Source organism: Sceloporus occidentalis, unplaced genomic scaffold (genome assembly GCF_023333645.1).
Source record: "Sceloporus occidentalis isolate IW3139 unplaced genomic scaffold, rSceOcc1.0.p SCAF_11, whole genome shotgun sequence".
Classification (NCBI taxonomy): domain Eukaryota; kingdom Metazoa; phylum Chordata; class Lepidosauria; order Squamata; family Phrynosomatidae; genus Sceloporus; species Sceloporus occidentalis.
In genome coordinates, this window is record NW_028316991.1 from 254,409 (window position 1) to 268,794 (window position 14,386).

General features: G+C 39.0%; 1 protein-coding gene across 5 annotated transcripts in view; it reads right to left on the minus strand.

Annotated features, from left to right (window-relative positions):
• The window catches only part of LOC149305396 (RB1-inducible coiled-coil protein 1-like), a 63,553-nt gene that overhangs the window by 36,105 nt on the left and 13,062 nt on the right, over positions 1–14,386 (minus strand). For all 5 annotated transcript variants that reach the window (XM_089477315.1, XM_089477319.1, XM_089477318.1 and 2 more), the window contains exons 6-7: positions 10,121–10,291; positions 2,241–2,425 (exon numbers count right to left, since the gene is read on the minus strand). In XM_089477315.1, the coding sequence (XP_089333441.1) occupies positions 2,241–2,425; positions 10,121–10,291 (356 nt within the window). The remainder of the gene's footprint in view (positions 1–2,240; positions 2,426–10,120; positions 10,292–14,386) is intronic.

Sequence of the window (14,386 nt, forward strand, 5' to 3'; positions counted from 1 at the left end):
CAACACGCCAATGTGTGTTCAGGAACATCTCCTGAGTGCAGTGATACCCGACATGCATGGGTTTGTCGGGTTGTTTCAGATTTAAAATGCCACATTTGGGAAGTGCGCTTTTTTTCTCCATTTTGGTCAGTCTGTACCTATGCCCTATCTTTGAGCTAGGCCACTCCAATTTACCCCATCAGCCATTTTTTTTATATATTAGACACCCCTTGGGTATTTGAAGTGCTTTTATTTTAACTCTTTGTTGAGATTTTTGAGAAATTTTAGCACTTGCTCAAAATAATAAACTTTATTTTTTAATTTAATTTTATTTTTTTAATACTTTTTTTATATTTTTTTTTACACATTTTGCTGGTACTGGATGGTTCATCTAGTGACATCACTGCATAATTATTTTTAAATGTTAGCACATTTTTTTTTATTTTTTTTTTCCATTTTTAATTTTTTTTTATTTTTTTTGAATATTTTACTAATCACATAGTGATTAGAAAGCTGGGCTCCATTGACTTGCATGGTTGAATGCAGTACCTGTATTCAACCAGCAAGTGGAGCCAGTTCTCTAGAGGGTCTGGAGACCATCTAGCGAACTTTTTCGTCTTTATTGTTTTATTTCCCGGGCCGCCGCCATCTTGCTTGATGGCGAAGATCACCGGCAGCGGCGGCTGTGACCGCTCTCCGGAGCGGTCACAGCCCACCCAGAGGTAAGTGTTTGGTGTCGCTGGATGCCTCCTGATCGAGGCATTCCAGCGACACCATTTAAACGCTTTTAAAACTGGCGTCCGCCGCCATACAATGTATGGCGGCTGTTGACGCTCCGGGGAGGGGCCAGACATGGCCCCCGATGCCGATCTCGGCCTTGCTGAATGCCTCGACATCGAGGCATTGCAGCAAGGCCGTTTAAGCGAAGAAAGTGATCCTTGATCACTTTCTAAGCTTATTTAATTTTTTGACGGTTCAGGACCGTCAAAGGTCATTTAGTGACCTTCTTGTTATGACGGTCCTGAACCGGCAAAGGTCGCGAAGGGGTTAAAAAACTGAAAGAATGCCAACTTTGTATAGTGCTAAAGACGTTTCTTGCCAGTTGAAACTCATTGACACCAAGGACGGACACCAATAAGGATGTACTGTGTATAGAATTTTTTGTATAAGGCATCGTTAAACTCCTGCTTAAGTTAACTTCTATGAGCAAATCCAGGTCAGCCATCAGGGGGGGTATGGGAGGCACCAAAGAAATATTAACACTAACCCATCCACTGGGTGCAGTATTTCTTGGGTGCCCCCCTGTAACTAAAACTGATACATACTAACATGCAAACTCACGCTAACACTGAAGACTGACTACACATACTCCTTTGACATCAAAGTGTGCATAAAGGAGGATCATAAGACGGGGTGGTAGGTGGTGCATTGGTGGAGCAATTGTACAAACAATGGGATTGACATGGGTCCCCAGGCTTTATGTCCTTTTCACATTCCCTAATAATCCTCAAACATTTTAAGTTGTTAATAGTAAATCTGCAGGAAATTTGGCTGTGTCTGTCTTTTTTCTTCCCTTGCCTGTGTCCAAGACTAAAACATTGTTTTCATAGCACCATTCTTTGTTTTGAACCATTTTGTAACAGTTATAGCCACAAAACTCTCTCTAGCTCTCTAACGATGTCTGACATGCCTTTGTAGTGGTGTTGCTATTTAGTGAAAATCAAAGTCATCATTCGGATGGAATTATTTTGAAGATTCTCTGCAGAACTCAAAAATGAGTCCCATTTTCGCCCTCCATGTCAAATCCATCGCATTTTTCTCAGGACCTTGCACCTTTTTGATCTTTGTAAGCTACACATTTTTGCTGTCATAGGAGATTACACATGCTTTAAGCAAATTAAAGGTCTTGTGTGCCCATATTAGAAATCATCACTACTGCAGTTCTACCTTAGACTACACACAAACTAAGCAAGAACAGTTCTCAGCAGTGTGAAAAAAGTCCTCTCAACAGCGGTTGCAAGATTTATTGGTTTGTCTTTGTCTGCCCATTCTAGTTTTGTCGTACGATTTGAATGTACGTAAACAAGTGCTGTGTAAAATATTGGTGGTACATAAATAAAAGATAATAAAAGTCTATAATAATCAAGTGAGTTTTAAGATTACTACATTTCTGACATTAAACGCAGACAAGTTAATATTCATAATGTGTGAAAAGTATATATTCTGTAGAGCTAGTGTAGGCAAATAAGATATATACTTACTTTAATCGAACTTGTAAATTATTGGCGAGCTCCTGTTTGGCAGTGGTACATTTTTGTTTAATATCCAACAGTTTCCTATGGTTTGTTAACATGATCATCAGTTGATTTGCATGACTCAAACATAAATCGGGTAACACAGAGGGGTCCTTCAAGTTTTCAGCTCGCTTCTGATTGGCTAAAAATCCCTGTAAAAGAGTACATTCCTGAAGTCTCCTTGTATTTAGAAAGCAGCTGTTACAAAATAGCTAGCTATGCTCTGAACATTGTTCAGCAGTACTCAAAGACATATAGATAGCATAAAGAGAGAGAGAAGGAGAATGTTATGAAGAAGTGTTATATAGAAAAGCAGTGCTCGTGCTTTCGAAATGCACCCAAACACAAACATAATTGTTTTGTCACCAAAACGCTCTGGAGCTTACCCTGATCACATGGGGATAGGAGAAACGGATATCAACTAAATATCGAGGATTGACTTGCCTCGAACCGTGGATAGTTATATGTTTAATCATACTATCAAGTTACAGATACGAGCAGCAGATTTTATGTGCTACTTTTGTTTAAATCACATACCGATAGGAGTCTCGTTATTAATTTCACTATCGATTAGCTGAATCGATTTTATCGAATATAAGATGTTTTTTTCCAGAGCAAATGCTCTGAAAAATACCCCTCGTTTCAGAGTGACTATAACACTAAGATCCAGATCCCCCGCAGTTCCACCATAGAAGCCCCGGCAGAAGTACTGGCCAAAGGCAATGGAGGGTGTCTATGTGCAACTTTTGCCGGCGATCATCCTCTCTGTCAGCCGGTGGGTGTCTGCGTGATGTGCGCAAACAACCTCTTCTACTGCCGGCACTTCCACTGGGGCTTCTATGATGGAGCACCGGCATCACATCACCTTCCAGTGCTCAGTCATAGAAGCTCCAGCGAAAGTGCCGGCCAGCAGCAGAGGTTGTCTTGCGTGCCCCCACTAGATACCAAGGAGTCTGGGGGGTAAGTCAGGGGGGGGCAGAGTGGCATATCAGAGGCACAGTGGCATATATGGGGTCATAAGGCATATAAGGGGGTATAAGGCATATCAGGGGGCAGAGTGGCATATAGGGGGGCAGAGTGGCATATCTTGGGTATAAGGCATATCAGAAGGCACGGTGGCATAAGGCATATCAGAGGGCACTGTGGCATATAGGCGGTATAAGGTATATCTTGGGGGGTAGAGGGGCATAAAGGGCATATCTAGGGAGGGCGGAGTGGCATATCAGGGGGTATAAGGCATATATGGGAGGTAGTGTGGCAAGACTGGGCTCAGATGTGGATAACTAGGGGGCAGGTTGGGGAAAAAAAACAAGAAATGCGTTTTTCTCAACAACAAAAAAAATAGTCTGCTGTTTGTTAACATCCAGTTCGTTAATTAAATTATTTTAAATAAACAAAAATTACATTATTTTTTATCCGATTAATCGAAAAAATAAACTGCCAACTAATCGATTATGAAAATAATCGTTAGTCGCAGCCCTACAATAGTTTAAACAAGAACTGATGACAATACATATATATTAGTGGTATGCATAACAGACAACTAAACAGATACAAGCAGCAACATGTTTATTGCACATACTTTTGCCAAAAACAAGCATTAGGTGGACAAATTTAGGACAACCGTATTAAAAACTGTAAGTTTAGAATATCGACTATGGGGTTGATTCACTAAAAGGAAAGTTCACAGGAGAGTTGTGCTTTCAACTTGACTTCACCATATATAATGAAGAGCTAGCCCCAGAAATTCCAAGTCACACATGGGTTTCCAGATGTGCTGTCGAAGCTCTTTTTAAGAAACACAAAGAGGTGGTCGACCAAAAGAAACTTGCAGCACACGAAAGACACATCATGCTTATTTTCCTTTGCAGTTGGAAGATGTCCAGCATTGAGATTAGCGTAAAACAGTGGGACCCTAATTCACTCATTTACAGTACGGCGAAGTCTGGTCAGAAGTGGCCAAGAGACTTAACTATTCAGGAAAGCATAGGAATCAGGGTGCAAAAAACAGCAGCGGGTGCTCTGGGCTGAAATATTTGGCTGTAGCAGAAGGTAGTTTGTTTGCCGAAGAGCTGGAGAGCGGTACAAGAATGAGTGTTTGCAGGCAACAGTGACACATGGTGGAGGTCCCTTGCATGTTTGGGGCTGCATTTCTGCAAATGTAGTTGGGCATTTGGTCATAATTAATCCTGACAAGCACGGGCAGATACTTATCTATTGTGGAATACCATCAAGGGGGGCATCTGATAGACCCCAAATTTATTCTGCAAAGACTCCTGAAAGTGATGGTATGGACCCAGAAGAAAGGGGAGAGGGGGAAGAAGAAAAAGAGAAGGGAGTGGAAAGGAGGGATTATTACAATCCACTCAATTTTTCAAAGAATACTAAATGTGCAATGCATTCTGTGAATCTCAATTGAGTGCCACTGCACATTTAGGTGACTATCACAATTTGTAAATTAAATGTTGCATCATCTAGGTGCTTGCAGGTCAATAATCTGAGACTTTACGTTCTCAGTCTGGCACGTTTTATCCAGACAACAGGCTTATTTTAAGGACTGGTGCACATTATATATGCACCTGTATAATTGTGAATATAATATAGTGGCAGGCAGCAATGTAGCTTACAAAGCCTTATTCAGTAATACCACCATAGAATAAACATTACTAACCTTACAAACTATTCCTAGTTTATATGTATGACATTTAAGCCTAAAAGTTGTGACAGACTCAAATGTTTACATATATCAAGCATTTACTGTAAAAATGATCGTATTACTTCATCGTTGAAGGGAACATAATTAAAATATTTTCCACCTGTGATCTATCACCCAAGTTAATCCCAGATACCATGTACTAGCATTTCATTGTAAAAATGAGGTAGCTACGGCATGTTTTCATCCCTTGCCATACACAGTATCTCTGTTCCTACTCAAATAAAACAATAGATACAAGTTCTACATTATTATTCCAATGATTTTAGTAACCTTCCCCTATTTTATTCGGGGATTTTATGAAATCTACCACATTAATTATGTATTATACAGGACTAACAAAGATCTTCTGGAGAGGCTAGGAGGGGATGGTCCTTAACAATGCATAGTGAGGGAGCCGAATCTCCAACACTCCAATACTCATCTATATGTTTCTGATTCAGTGACTAAACCAAATTGCAAGAGTAGTTCAGACATGCATTGTATTTTGGTTACCAACTACCAGCTTGAGCGACCCTGCTCAGTTTAGTTCAAATGGAACTGAAAGCACATTACATGTCTCAATACGAAGATACATGTGTCAATCAGAACCATGCCATGAGAACAGGAATGGCAAAAAAAGAATAGAGAGGAGCTGCATGAGCCTTGTTCACCGATATAAGCCTCTGAATGAGATGTTAAAAGCCATTAATATGATTTCCAACTATTCAGAAAGACAGCATGTGATAACACAGGGTCAGTTTCAATGCATTGCTTCAAAGAGGTATCCAACAAGGCAAACAGCTACTTTGGTTACTTCATATAGTGGTAGATGAGTAGTACAGTATTCCAGCAGAAGTGGTAGAGGTTAAAATAGGGAGAACATTTACATATGCATAAGATTAGCCTAAAAATAGACTGAGAAGGTATTTCTTGCATATGAGACTGGTTTTGTAATGTACTATGTAATGTGAACCTTTAGGGTTAAGAATCTAGAGGTAGATACGGTATATTGTTTTCGTTCTCAAAGATTATGGGTTTCGTAATGGGAACATTAGGGGTTAGGTGACTTTTCTTGCAACATCTGGAACCCTATGAGTAAGTTATACCTTTTCACTGGGGAAGCTATTGGGGAAGCTATTGATTGTAGTATCTGTTCAGTTTTGGTACAAAGTTTCATGATGGGGGAACTTTGTTTTTATAAATAGATGATGCTATTTCTTGATAAATGTCTGTCTTGCTTTGTGACTGAAATGTTGATCATCAACAATGGTTGTTTAATGAAAAAAAAACATGCGTAGCCCTTAGTTTCAGCATAATGAATAGATATAGCTCAAACAAGTGAAAAGGGAAAGAAACCAAAGACACTCCCAAATGGCAAAAAATAAACCTTCATCAGAGATTTTTCCCTTTTTGGCCAAAACATTTGGTAGACCCTTGTTCTCTTTCCCTAATCATTATATATAATATATATGTTTTTTTGGTAATATTTTGGCATGGTTTAGACTTCAACAGGTAATGTTGTCCATTCCTTTGTGATTACATGCGTCTCTATATGCTAAAATCTAAAAAAAAAATAATAATAATAAAAAAAGCCTGTATAAATTTGCAATTATCCAATACGTGACACGCTATTTTATAGAAATGTGCGCTCCGGCCACTTTTTTGTGTGGTTGTTTGTTTACATATACACATATTGTGGATATAGGAACACAGCTGTGTGATTATGAGACATATGATTATGTACGCATTTATGGAAAGTGTTGTTTGCCCACTTGCGTTCATTATTTTATCCCAGCTGATGGTGGTCCTGCTCAAACAAGTTTACAATCTAGTCCTATACTCTGAAATTAAGGTAATAATAGTTTTTAAAAATGCTGCTTTTTACAGCACTGAAACACTTTACCATAAAACAAAAGCATGCTGATCGCGTGACAGTAAAAATCTAAGGCTGTAGTTGAATGTGTGTGAAAAACTACTGCATTTAGCTTACAGAGAAACAAAATGATGAGATTCAAAGCATGTCTATTTTCAAATCTTATGCATATTTCATGGAACAGGAATACCCTAATAAAGAACAGCATACTTTTTTGTAATTTGTAATATGGCTTAGAAGCATTTACTATGCTCATCTGTTTCCATTATGAGATGGCAGGAGCAAAGAAAGAATAAACAAAGGTAAAACATTTAACGTCAATGAAAATAAAAAATGATTTCCAGTCCCAGGTTATATGGATAACTGTGTGTTATATACAGATACTTTTAGAAATCAATGTGACTCATACATCATCATTTGACGTCAGTGCAAAAGACTTAGTGGATCATGAAATATTCTTCCTTCCTTACCACTGAACTACTAACTTCTTCGTTTATCTGGTATTCTGGCTTGTCTAGACAAACCATGCATTCTACTACAATATAAGATCGATATTTTACTGCATAATGTAGGTATGCATATTGAATATCCCCCTCTACAATTCCAGTGTTGTTCTGACCTAGTATAAGCATTTAAATTAGTCACTTAGACTTCATATGGAAAATAAGGCAAGTCTCTTTGGTCAAGAATTCAACGCTTCAATACAAAAAAAAAAAGTACAACTAGAATATAATGTTTTAAGATAAGAATACTACCAAAAAAAAAAACAGCTTTATGGGAGATGAAGAATGACTATGATAGAGATAAATTAATTGGAGAAACCAGGCGAATAATTTTCCATGAATCGATCAATAGTTTTTGTCCCATTTACGGTTTTAGAATCACAATAACAGAACACTTGAACAGTCAATGAGTATTCCAAGAAACATGCTTTTGTAATATGTTTTGAATATAAAATATGTAGCAAAACAATGTCATAAAAAGACCCCTGTGACAACGTGGAGCTGCATGCTGAGCGTCCTTATTCTTCAGGGGTCATGATGAAGGGGCCTCCCCTGCACCTTCAGGATTGGTAGGTGGCAGAGTCATATGACTGCCAAGACGACCAATCGCAGAGATCACAGCCAGTATGACATAAACCTTGTACACAAACACTTGCTGTCTTTCCCCTCTTTGCCTCACACTGAACTGAGAGAGAGACTAAGACCGTTTAGAGGTTGGTGGGTTTTGTGTTCCAGGTGGAGAAAACAAACTCAGAAAGTGACTGCCGACAAGAACCATTCAGCCCATCCAGTCTGCCCAACCTCTGAATACTTTCCTTAGTTCCTGGTCTTATCCTTTATCTAGCTTAGCCTTATGCCTATCCCGTGCTTGCTTAAACTTCTGCTGGAAGTCTATTCCATGCATCCTCTACCATTTCAGTAAAGTATATTTTCTGATGTTACCTTTAAACCTTTGCCCATCTAGTAGACTATATATTCTTGTTGTGTAGTATTTCTTACTTTACATAAACTCTCTTCCTTTATCATGTTGATTCCCTTTAAGTATTTAAACATTTCTAACATAACCCCTGTCACGTCTTTCTTCCAGGCTATAGATGTTAAAATTTTGTAGCCTTCCCCGGTTAGGTTTATCTTGCAATCCATGAACCATTTTGTATATATACAGTATTAGTCTCGTAGTGGGTGGGGGTTAGTAGAATATGCAATAAGGGGTGCTAGGGGGTTTCATCTGGGGCGGTAAGAATAGGAGGGGAACAATATAAAAATAAAAATATACTATTTATGCTAAGTTTGTATTATAGTTATAATTATATATTTATTATATTTTGCTGTTAGTTTTATATAGAAATATTGACTCAACTGACTTTATTAAAAGCAATATATAGTTTATTTAGGTACAATAAAAAAAGGGAAACTTCTGGGTTAACAAGCATGCCAAAGATGCCAGAAAATTTCTGGTCTCCGGAGGATGTGGGAGACAAATATACTTGTTTTTTAAGCGGTTACTATACTTATATTTGCCAATTTACATCATTAGTACTAATCCAGGGCTTCACAAATTTGTTGTGAATCTAGGCGCCAGCTAAAAAAGTTAGGAGCCAGGATTTTTTTTAAACAGTTGGTTAGGAGTGATCTGATCATCATCAGCCCACTTACTAAACTCACAGCATTTGACCCGGAAGCACCCTGGAATTTCAGGTCAGTGCTGTTATTTTATTTTTTTTTTAAATCATTTTTTTTTATATATATATATATATATATATATATATATATATATATATATATTTTTTTTTTAACGCTTTCAATGCTGATGTTCCATTGGAGCACAGCATTGACTGATATTTAGTTTTTAACAAATGTTAACCCCTGCAATGCCACGAATGTGTTATACACAATTGTGGAATTGAAGGGGTTAACGCTGCACTATCGCTCTCATGGAGCGAACAGGCAGCGGGGGGGGGGGTGTTGGGGCTGGTCTCCACACTCATGTGGAGACCAAAGAACCCTCTCCCCCTGTCCCTGAAGCTGCCTCTGGCAGCTGGGACGCAATTGCTGGTCTATAGACCAGCCATTGCAGGGGGAGTCTCTCTGATGACTGCGGCAGGCTTCCATGCCTACAGGAGCCATCAAAGGGCTTGTGGGGGGCTCATTTTTGCTGTTGCTGGCCTGCCAGCAGCAGAGCCCTGTACAAAACGTGAATTAACCCCTAAAATGCCGCGATCGCGGCATTGAAGGGGTTAACGCTGCCCTGTCGCTCTCGTGGAGTGATCAGGCAGCAGGGGGAAGTTGTGTCAGGGCCCCACACTTGTGTGGGGACCCAATCAACACTCAACCCCCTTTTTTGTGGATGTAAGAGGCTGACAAACTCCTAGGCGCCAGGACAAAATTCTGAGTCGCCATGGCGACCTGGCGCCTGGGATTTGTTGAGCCCTGTACTAATCACACAATAATACACGGATGACAGTGGGTCTGTTCAAATATTCTTTTTTTTTTTATTCAATGAAATCAGCATTTTAAAAGTAATGACAGTCCATGCAGAATTTATTGATTAAGCCCTTCAGCTTGGTTTATTTATAAACCATGTAACAAAGTAACCCTACAGAGTACCTTGAGATGTCATATGCTTCACACTTTAGGCAAAGGGAAACAAAACTATATAATACCCACATTATTAAGATACAATGCAAGAAAAGCGCACTGAAAGGGAATAAGGTCAAAACAGCATTATCCTAAGAAATGAAACCGCACTTCCACAAAACATAAAGAATACACTTACCTGAGCAAGTTCTTTTTGTTCATTAACCAACCTACTGCAGCTAGCAATCATTTGATCCAGTGCATAAAGCCTGTCTTCGAGCCCTTTGATGGCTTTCATATTCTGATTATCCAGTTTGGCAACAGTTTGACGGCTTTCTGCCAAAAATTGCTGAATTATTCGTGGGTCAAGCTGGAAATTACAAAGAAAGAGATAAACATTATATATAATATATGGACAATATAACAAAGCAACTCCACATAAACATTTTCTTTCATTGTGTGTAAGCTCGATGACAGATTGGTCTCAATATTAAACATATATGCTCCAAATTCAAGACAAATACATTTTTTAAATAGCACTCTACAGAAGTTACAAGAATACATCCAAGGAACTTTCTTGTGTACGGGGGACTTTAATTGTGTAATTGATCTAGAATGGGATAAATCAAGCAAAAATCAAAATAGACAGAGTCCCCTAACCAGAGCTTTTTGAGATACACTGGGAAAGTACGGACTATATGATGTATGGAGAACCATAAGACCTTTAGCTAAAGACTTCAAGTTTTTTCACACAGACATCAATCATTCTCTAGGAAATATATTTTGACAAAAGCTGAATTTGTGAAAGAGTGTAACAAAATTAAAATAGGAAACATGGCATGGTCCGATCATGACCCAGTATATCTCGAAGTTAATAGAAAGTATAATAAAGGAGAGTTGACTTGGAAATTAGGGAGACACTCCTGACAAGTAAAGGAAATGTTGAAGAAGTATCCTGGATTTTATCTCAGACAGGAGGCTCCTATTATGCTTTATACTTTCTTTACTACTCACAGCAGTAAAAAGGTTAACAAACAGGTTAGGTAGAGAAGAAAAAATGACAACCAAACATGACAGGTACAATATGCTGAGAATTAAATAATAATATGAATAAACAAGTATAAGACAGGTGTAATCAATTAGTCCCTCCTCTTTCATTGCTGCTCCTTCAGAGAGTTAAGTATCTTGTCAACGTGCTCCTCAATATTACTCTTATTTTGCACATATCTGATATATATATTTAATATATTTTAATTAAATTGTGTACTTAATTCATGGTTTATCCCCCTTATTCAATTCATACACCTTTTACACAGTTTACAGGAGGTAACTCCCTCCTCTGTTCGCCCTTCTGGTGACTTGCAGGGACCCCCCTTTTTCATATTTCCCCTTGCTCATTATTCACACCATACCGCTTCCACACTTTGCAGTCGTTTTTTTTTTCACTCCCTCTCCTCTCCCCGGTCTGATCCTGCATTGTTTTAACACTGCGGTTAGACCGCCATCTATTCTACCTTCCCCTGCATTCATATCTCTTGGTCTTTCGCCTCCTTGCGGTGGCCATTTTTGCTTCTCCTTCCAAGGCTCCTCTGCGTCACGTGACGTATGAGCCCTCCCCGCGAGATTACCTCAGTTGGTGCCCAGCTGACTCGCATTCCCGCCCACTCCCTCAGAGCTGCCAAGTTCTTCAGCTGAGTAACATACATTGTTGCAGTTTGCTCAATCCTGTGAAACAATTTACACACAGTGTTTGCTTACCTTAAACATTATCTACACTATCTACACTAATTCATTTACCATGGCTAACAAGGAGCTAGGAAATCTGTTCCTGAAGCTGTTAATACCATCACAGGTACTGCTATTTCTGAATTTCTGACTATTACTGTGTCCAATGCCTTTATTACGGCTATGACTTCCATGCAAGATGTCTTTTCTAAGTCCGTGGAGTCAGCCCTCGCCATACCCAGAGAGAGGCACAGAGAGCCTATTACCCCAGAGGTCTTTTGGTCAGTTGAAGAATCTTCCTAAGGGATTTCTAAGTCAAAAAGGCATCCTATAAGAGGAAACATCAGTCTCTCATCCAGACAGAAATCTCAGATCTGATCAACAAAAATGGCATCTTCCCAGTTCCCCACAACTCTATGGGTTTCCTCAGCAATCTTTTTCTTGTGAAAAAGAAAGATGGAGGTTACCAACCAAATCAACATTTCAAAATGGAGGGAATACATTTCTTTTGGGACCTCTTGCTAAAAGACAATTGGATGATAAAAATAGATTTAAAAGACACCTATTTAACAGTCCCCATTCATTCGGACCATCAGAAATTCCTTTGGAAAGGCCAAAAATGGCAATTCACATGCCTTCCATTTGGCCTTTCTTCAGCACCTTGGTGCTTCACAAAGATTCTAAAACCTGTAATCGCACTCCTCAGGGAGTCTTATCATCTACTTAGACGACATTCTAGTAATGTCACAAAACCTCAATGCCATACATGTCTACATGACCTGGACTTTATCCATTCTGACAGATCTAGGTTTTATTATCAACGAACAGAAATGTATCCTCCTCCCTTCGCAAGAAATAGAATTCTTAGGTTTTGTTATCAATTCCACGGAAGCTACTCTCAGCCTTCGTTCAAAGAAATTAAAAATCATCTGCAACGAAATAAATTCTGTTCTCAACAGACAACTTATCTTTATCAGATCATTAGCAAGCATAGTAGGCCTCTTATCAGCTTCTGTACAAGCCATATTCGCGGCCCCTCTTTATTACCGAGCTCTTCAACATCTCAAGGCGAAACATTTGAGAGAAAGGCTAGGGTATTAAGACAAAATCCCCCTCAACTCAGATGCCAGAGAAGAACTTTTTTGGTGGCTTCATCAAGTACAATCCTGGAACGGGAGAGCGATTTTCAGATCCTTTCTCAACATCGTTATAGAATCAGACGCCAGCCTCGTTGGCTGGGGCGCACGTTGCTGAACTTCTTCAACTGGAGGGAAATGGTCTCTATGGAGTCCAACATGCATATCAACTATCTGGAATTGTTGGCAGGCTCCTTCACTCTGAAGAGTTTTGTCAAACACAAGGCCAACTGCTGTGTCCTACTCAGGATGTAACAGCAGTTCAATACATCAACAAATTGGGAGGCACGAGATCGAAACCTTTAGCAGATTTAGCCAAACAATTTTGTCATTTCTGTCTAGACAACAATATTTCTCTGAAGGCAGAATACCTCCCTGGCTAATCCAATACTATCGCAGACTGGAATTCCCAATTCCTTGTCGATTACAGCGATTGGCGACTCCATCATCCAACATTCAAATAGATTATCTCCCTAAGGGGTCCCCTTCAGATGGACCTCTTTGCTTCACGCCTCAACCGCCAACTGAAACACTTCTTCAGTTGGCGTCCAGACCTGGAGGCTCCTGGAACAGACGGATTTACAGCAATATTCTATAAAAAATAATGATGAAACAACTCTCATCACATCTAACTAACCCTTTTAACGAATGCTTGGGCAACTTTATTTCCAATCCCAAAACCAAGAATACAAAGGTATCTAATTTTAGACCTCCATAATAAATATAGACATGAAGATCTATTCAGCTATACTAGCCGATAAATTAAAACCTGCCTGTCCATTTTTAATTCATATGGACCAAACTGGCTTTGTAAAGGGACGTCAATCCAATGATAACGCACAGAAAATAATTGATTTAGTGGAGTATGTTTCAACCAATACAATTCCTTCATTATTCTTAGCCTTAGACACCGAAAAGGCTTTTGACAGAGTAGGATGGATCTTTCTTGAGGAAGTTCTACGTTGTTATGGCTTTGGTGATAAATTTCACCGGCTCTGTGATGACCTTATACACTAAACCTATTGGTAGAGTAATAGGTCAAGGGATAAGTTCTAATTGGTTCGGGATAACTAACGGCAGGGGTGTCCTTTTAGATATGAAGGGAATTAGGATCGGTGATCTAGAAAGCAAGATCAGCCTATACGCCGATGATGTTTTGCTGTCCCTTTATGTCACAGAAAATTCCTTGGTCTCATTGATGGACAAAATTTTAAGTTATAGTAAATTCTCGAATTATAAACTGAACATAAAAAAGACACAAGCCGCGATATTATTTATCCCAGATTCGGTGAAACAAACTGGTGGAGAGCTATGGCTTTACCTGGGAGACTGGCAAGATTGATTATCTAGGGATTGTCATCCCATTTAAGATTTCTCAAATTATTGAAATTAATTATTCAGGATTACGGCAAGATAGGAGTAGACAAATCAGGGAATGGAAGTTTTTTGTCTTGTGGTTAGGAAGAACGAATATTGTAAGAGCCTATAGCGTTCCTAAATGTAAATTGGATTACATTATTCCAAAAAAATATTGAGAAATTCATATGGGCAGATAAAAAACCTTCGCCATAAATCTTATATGTCCACAAAGATAAGGGTGGGCT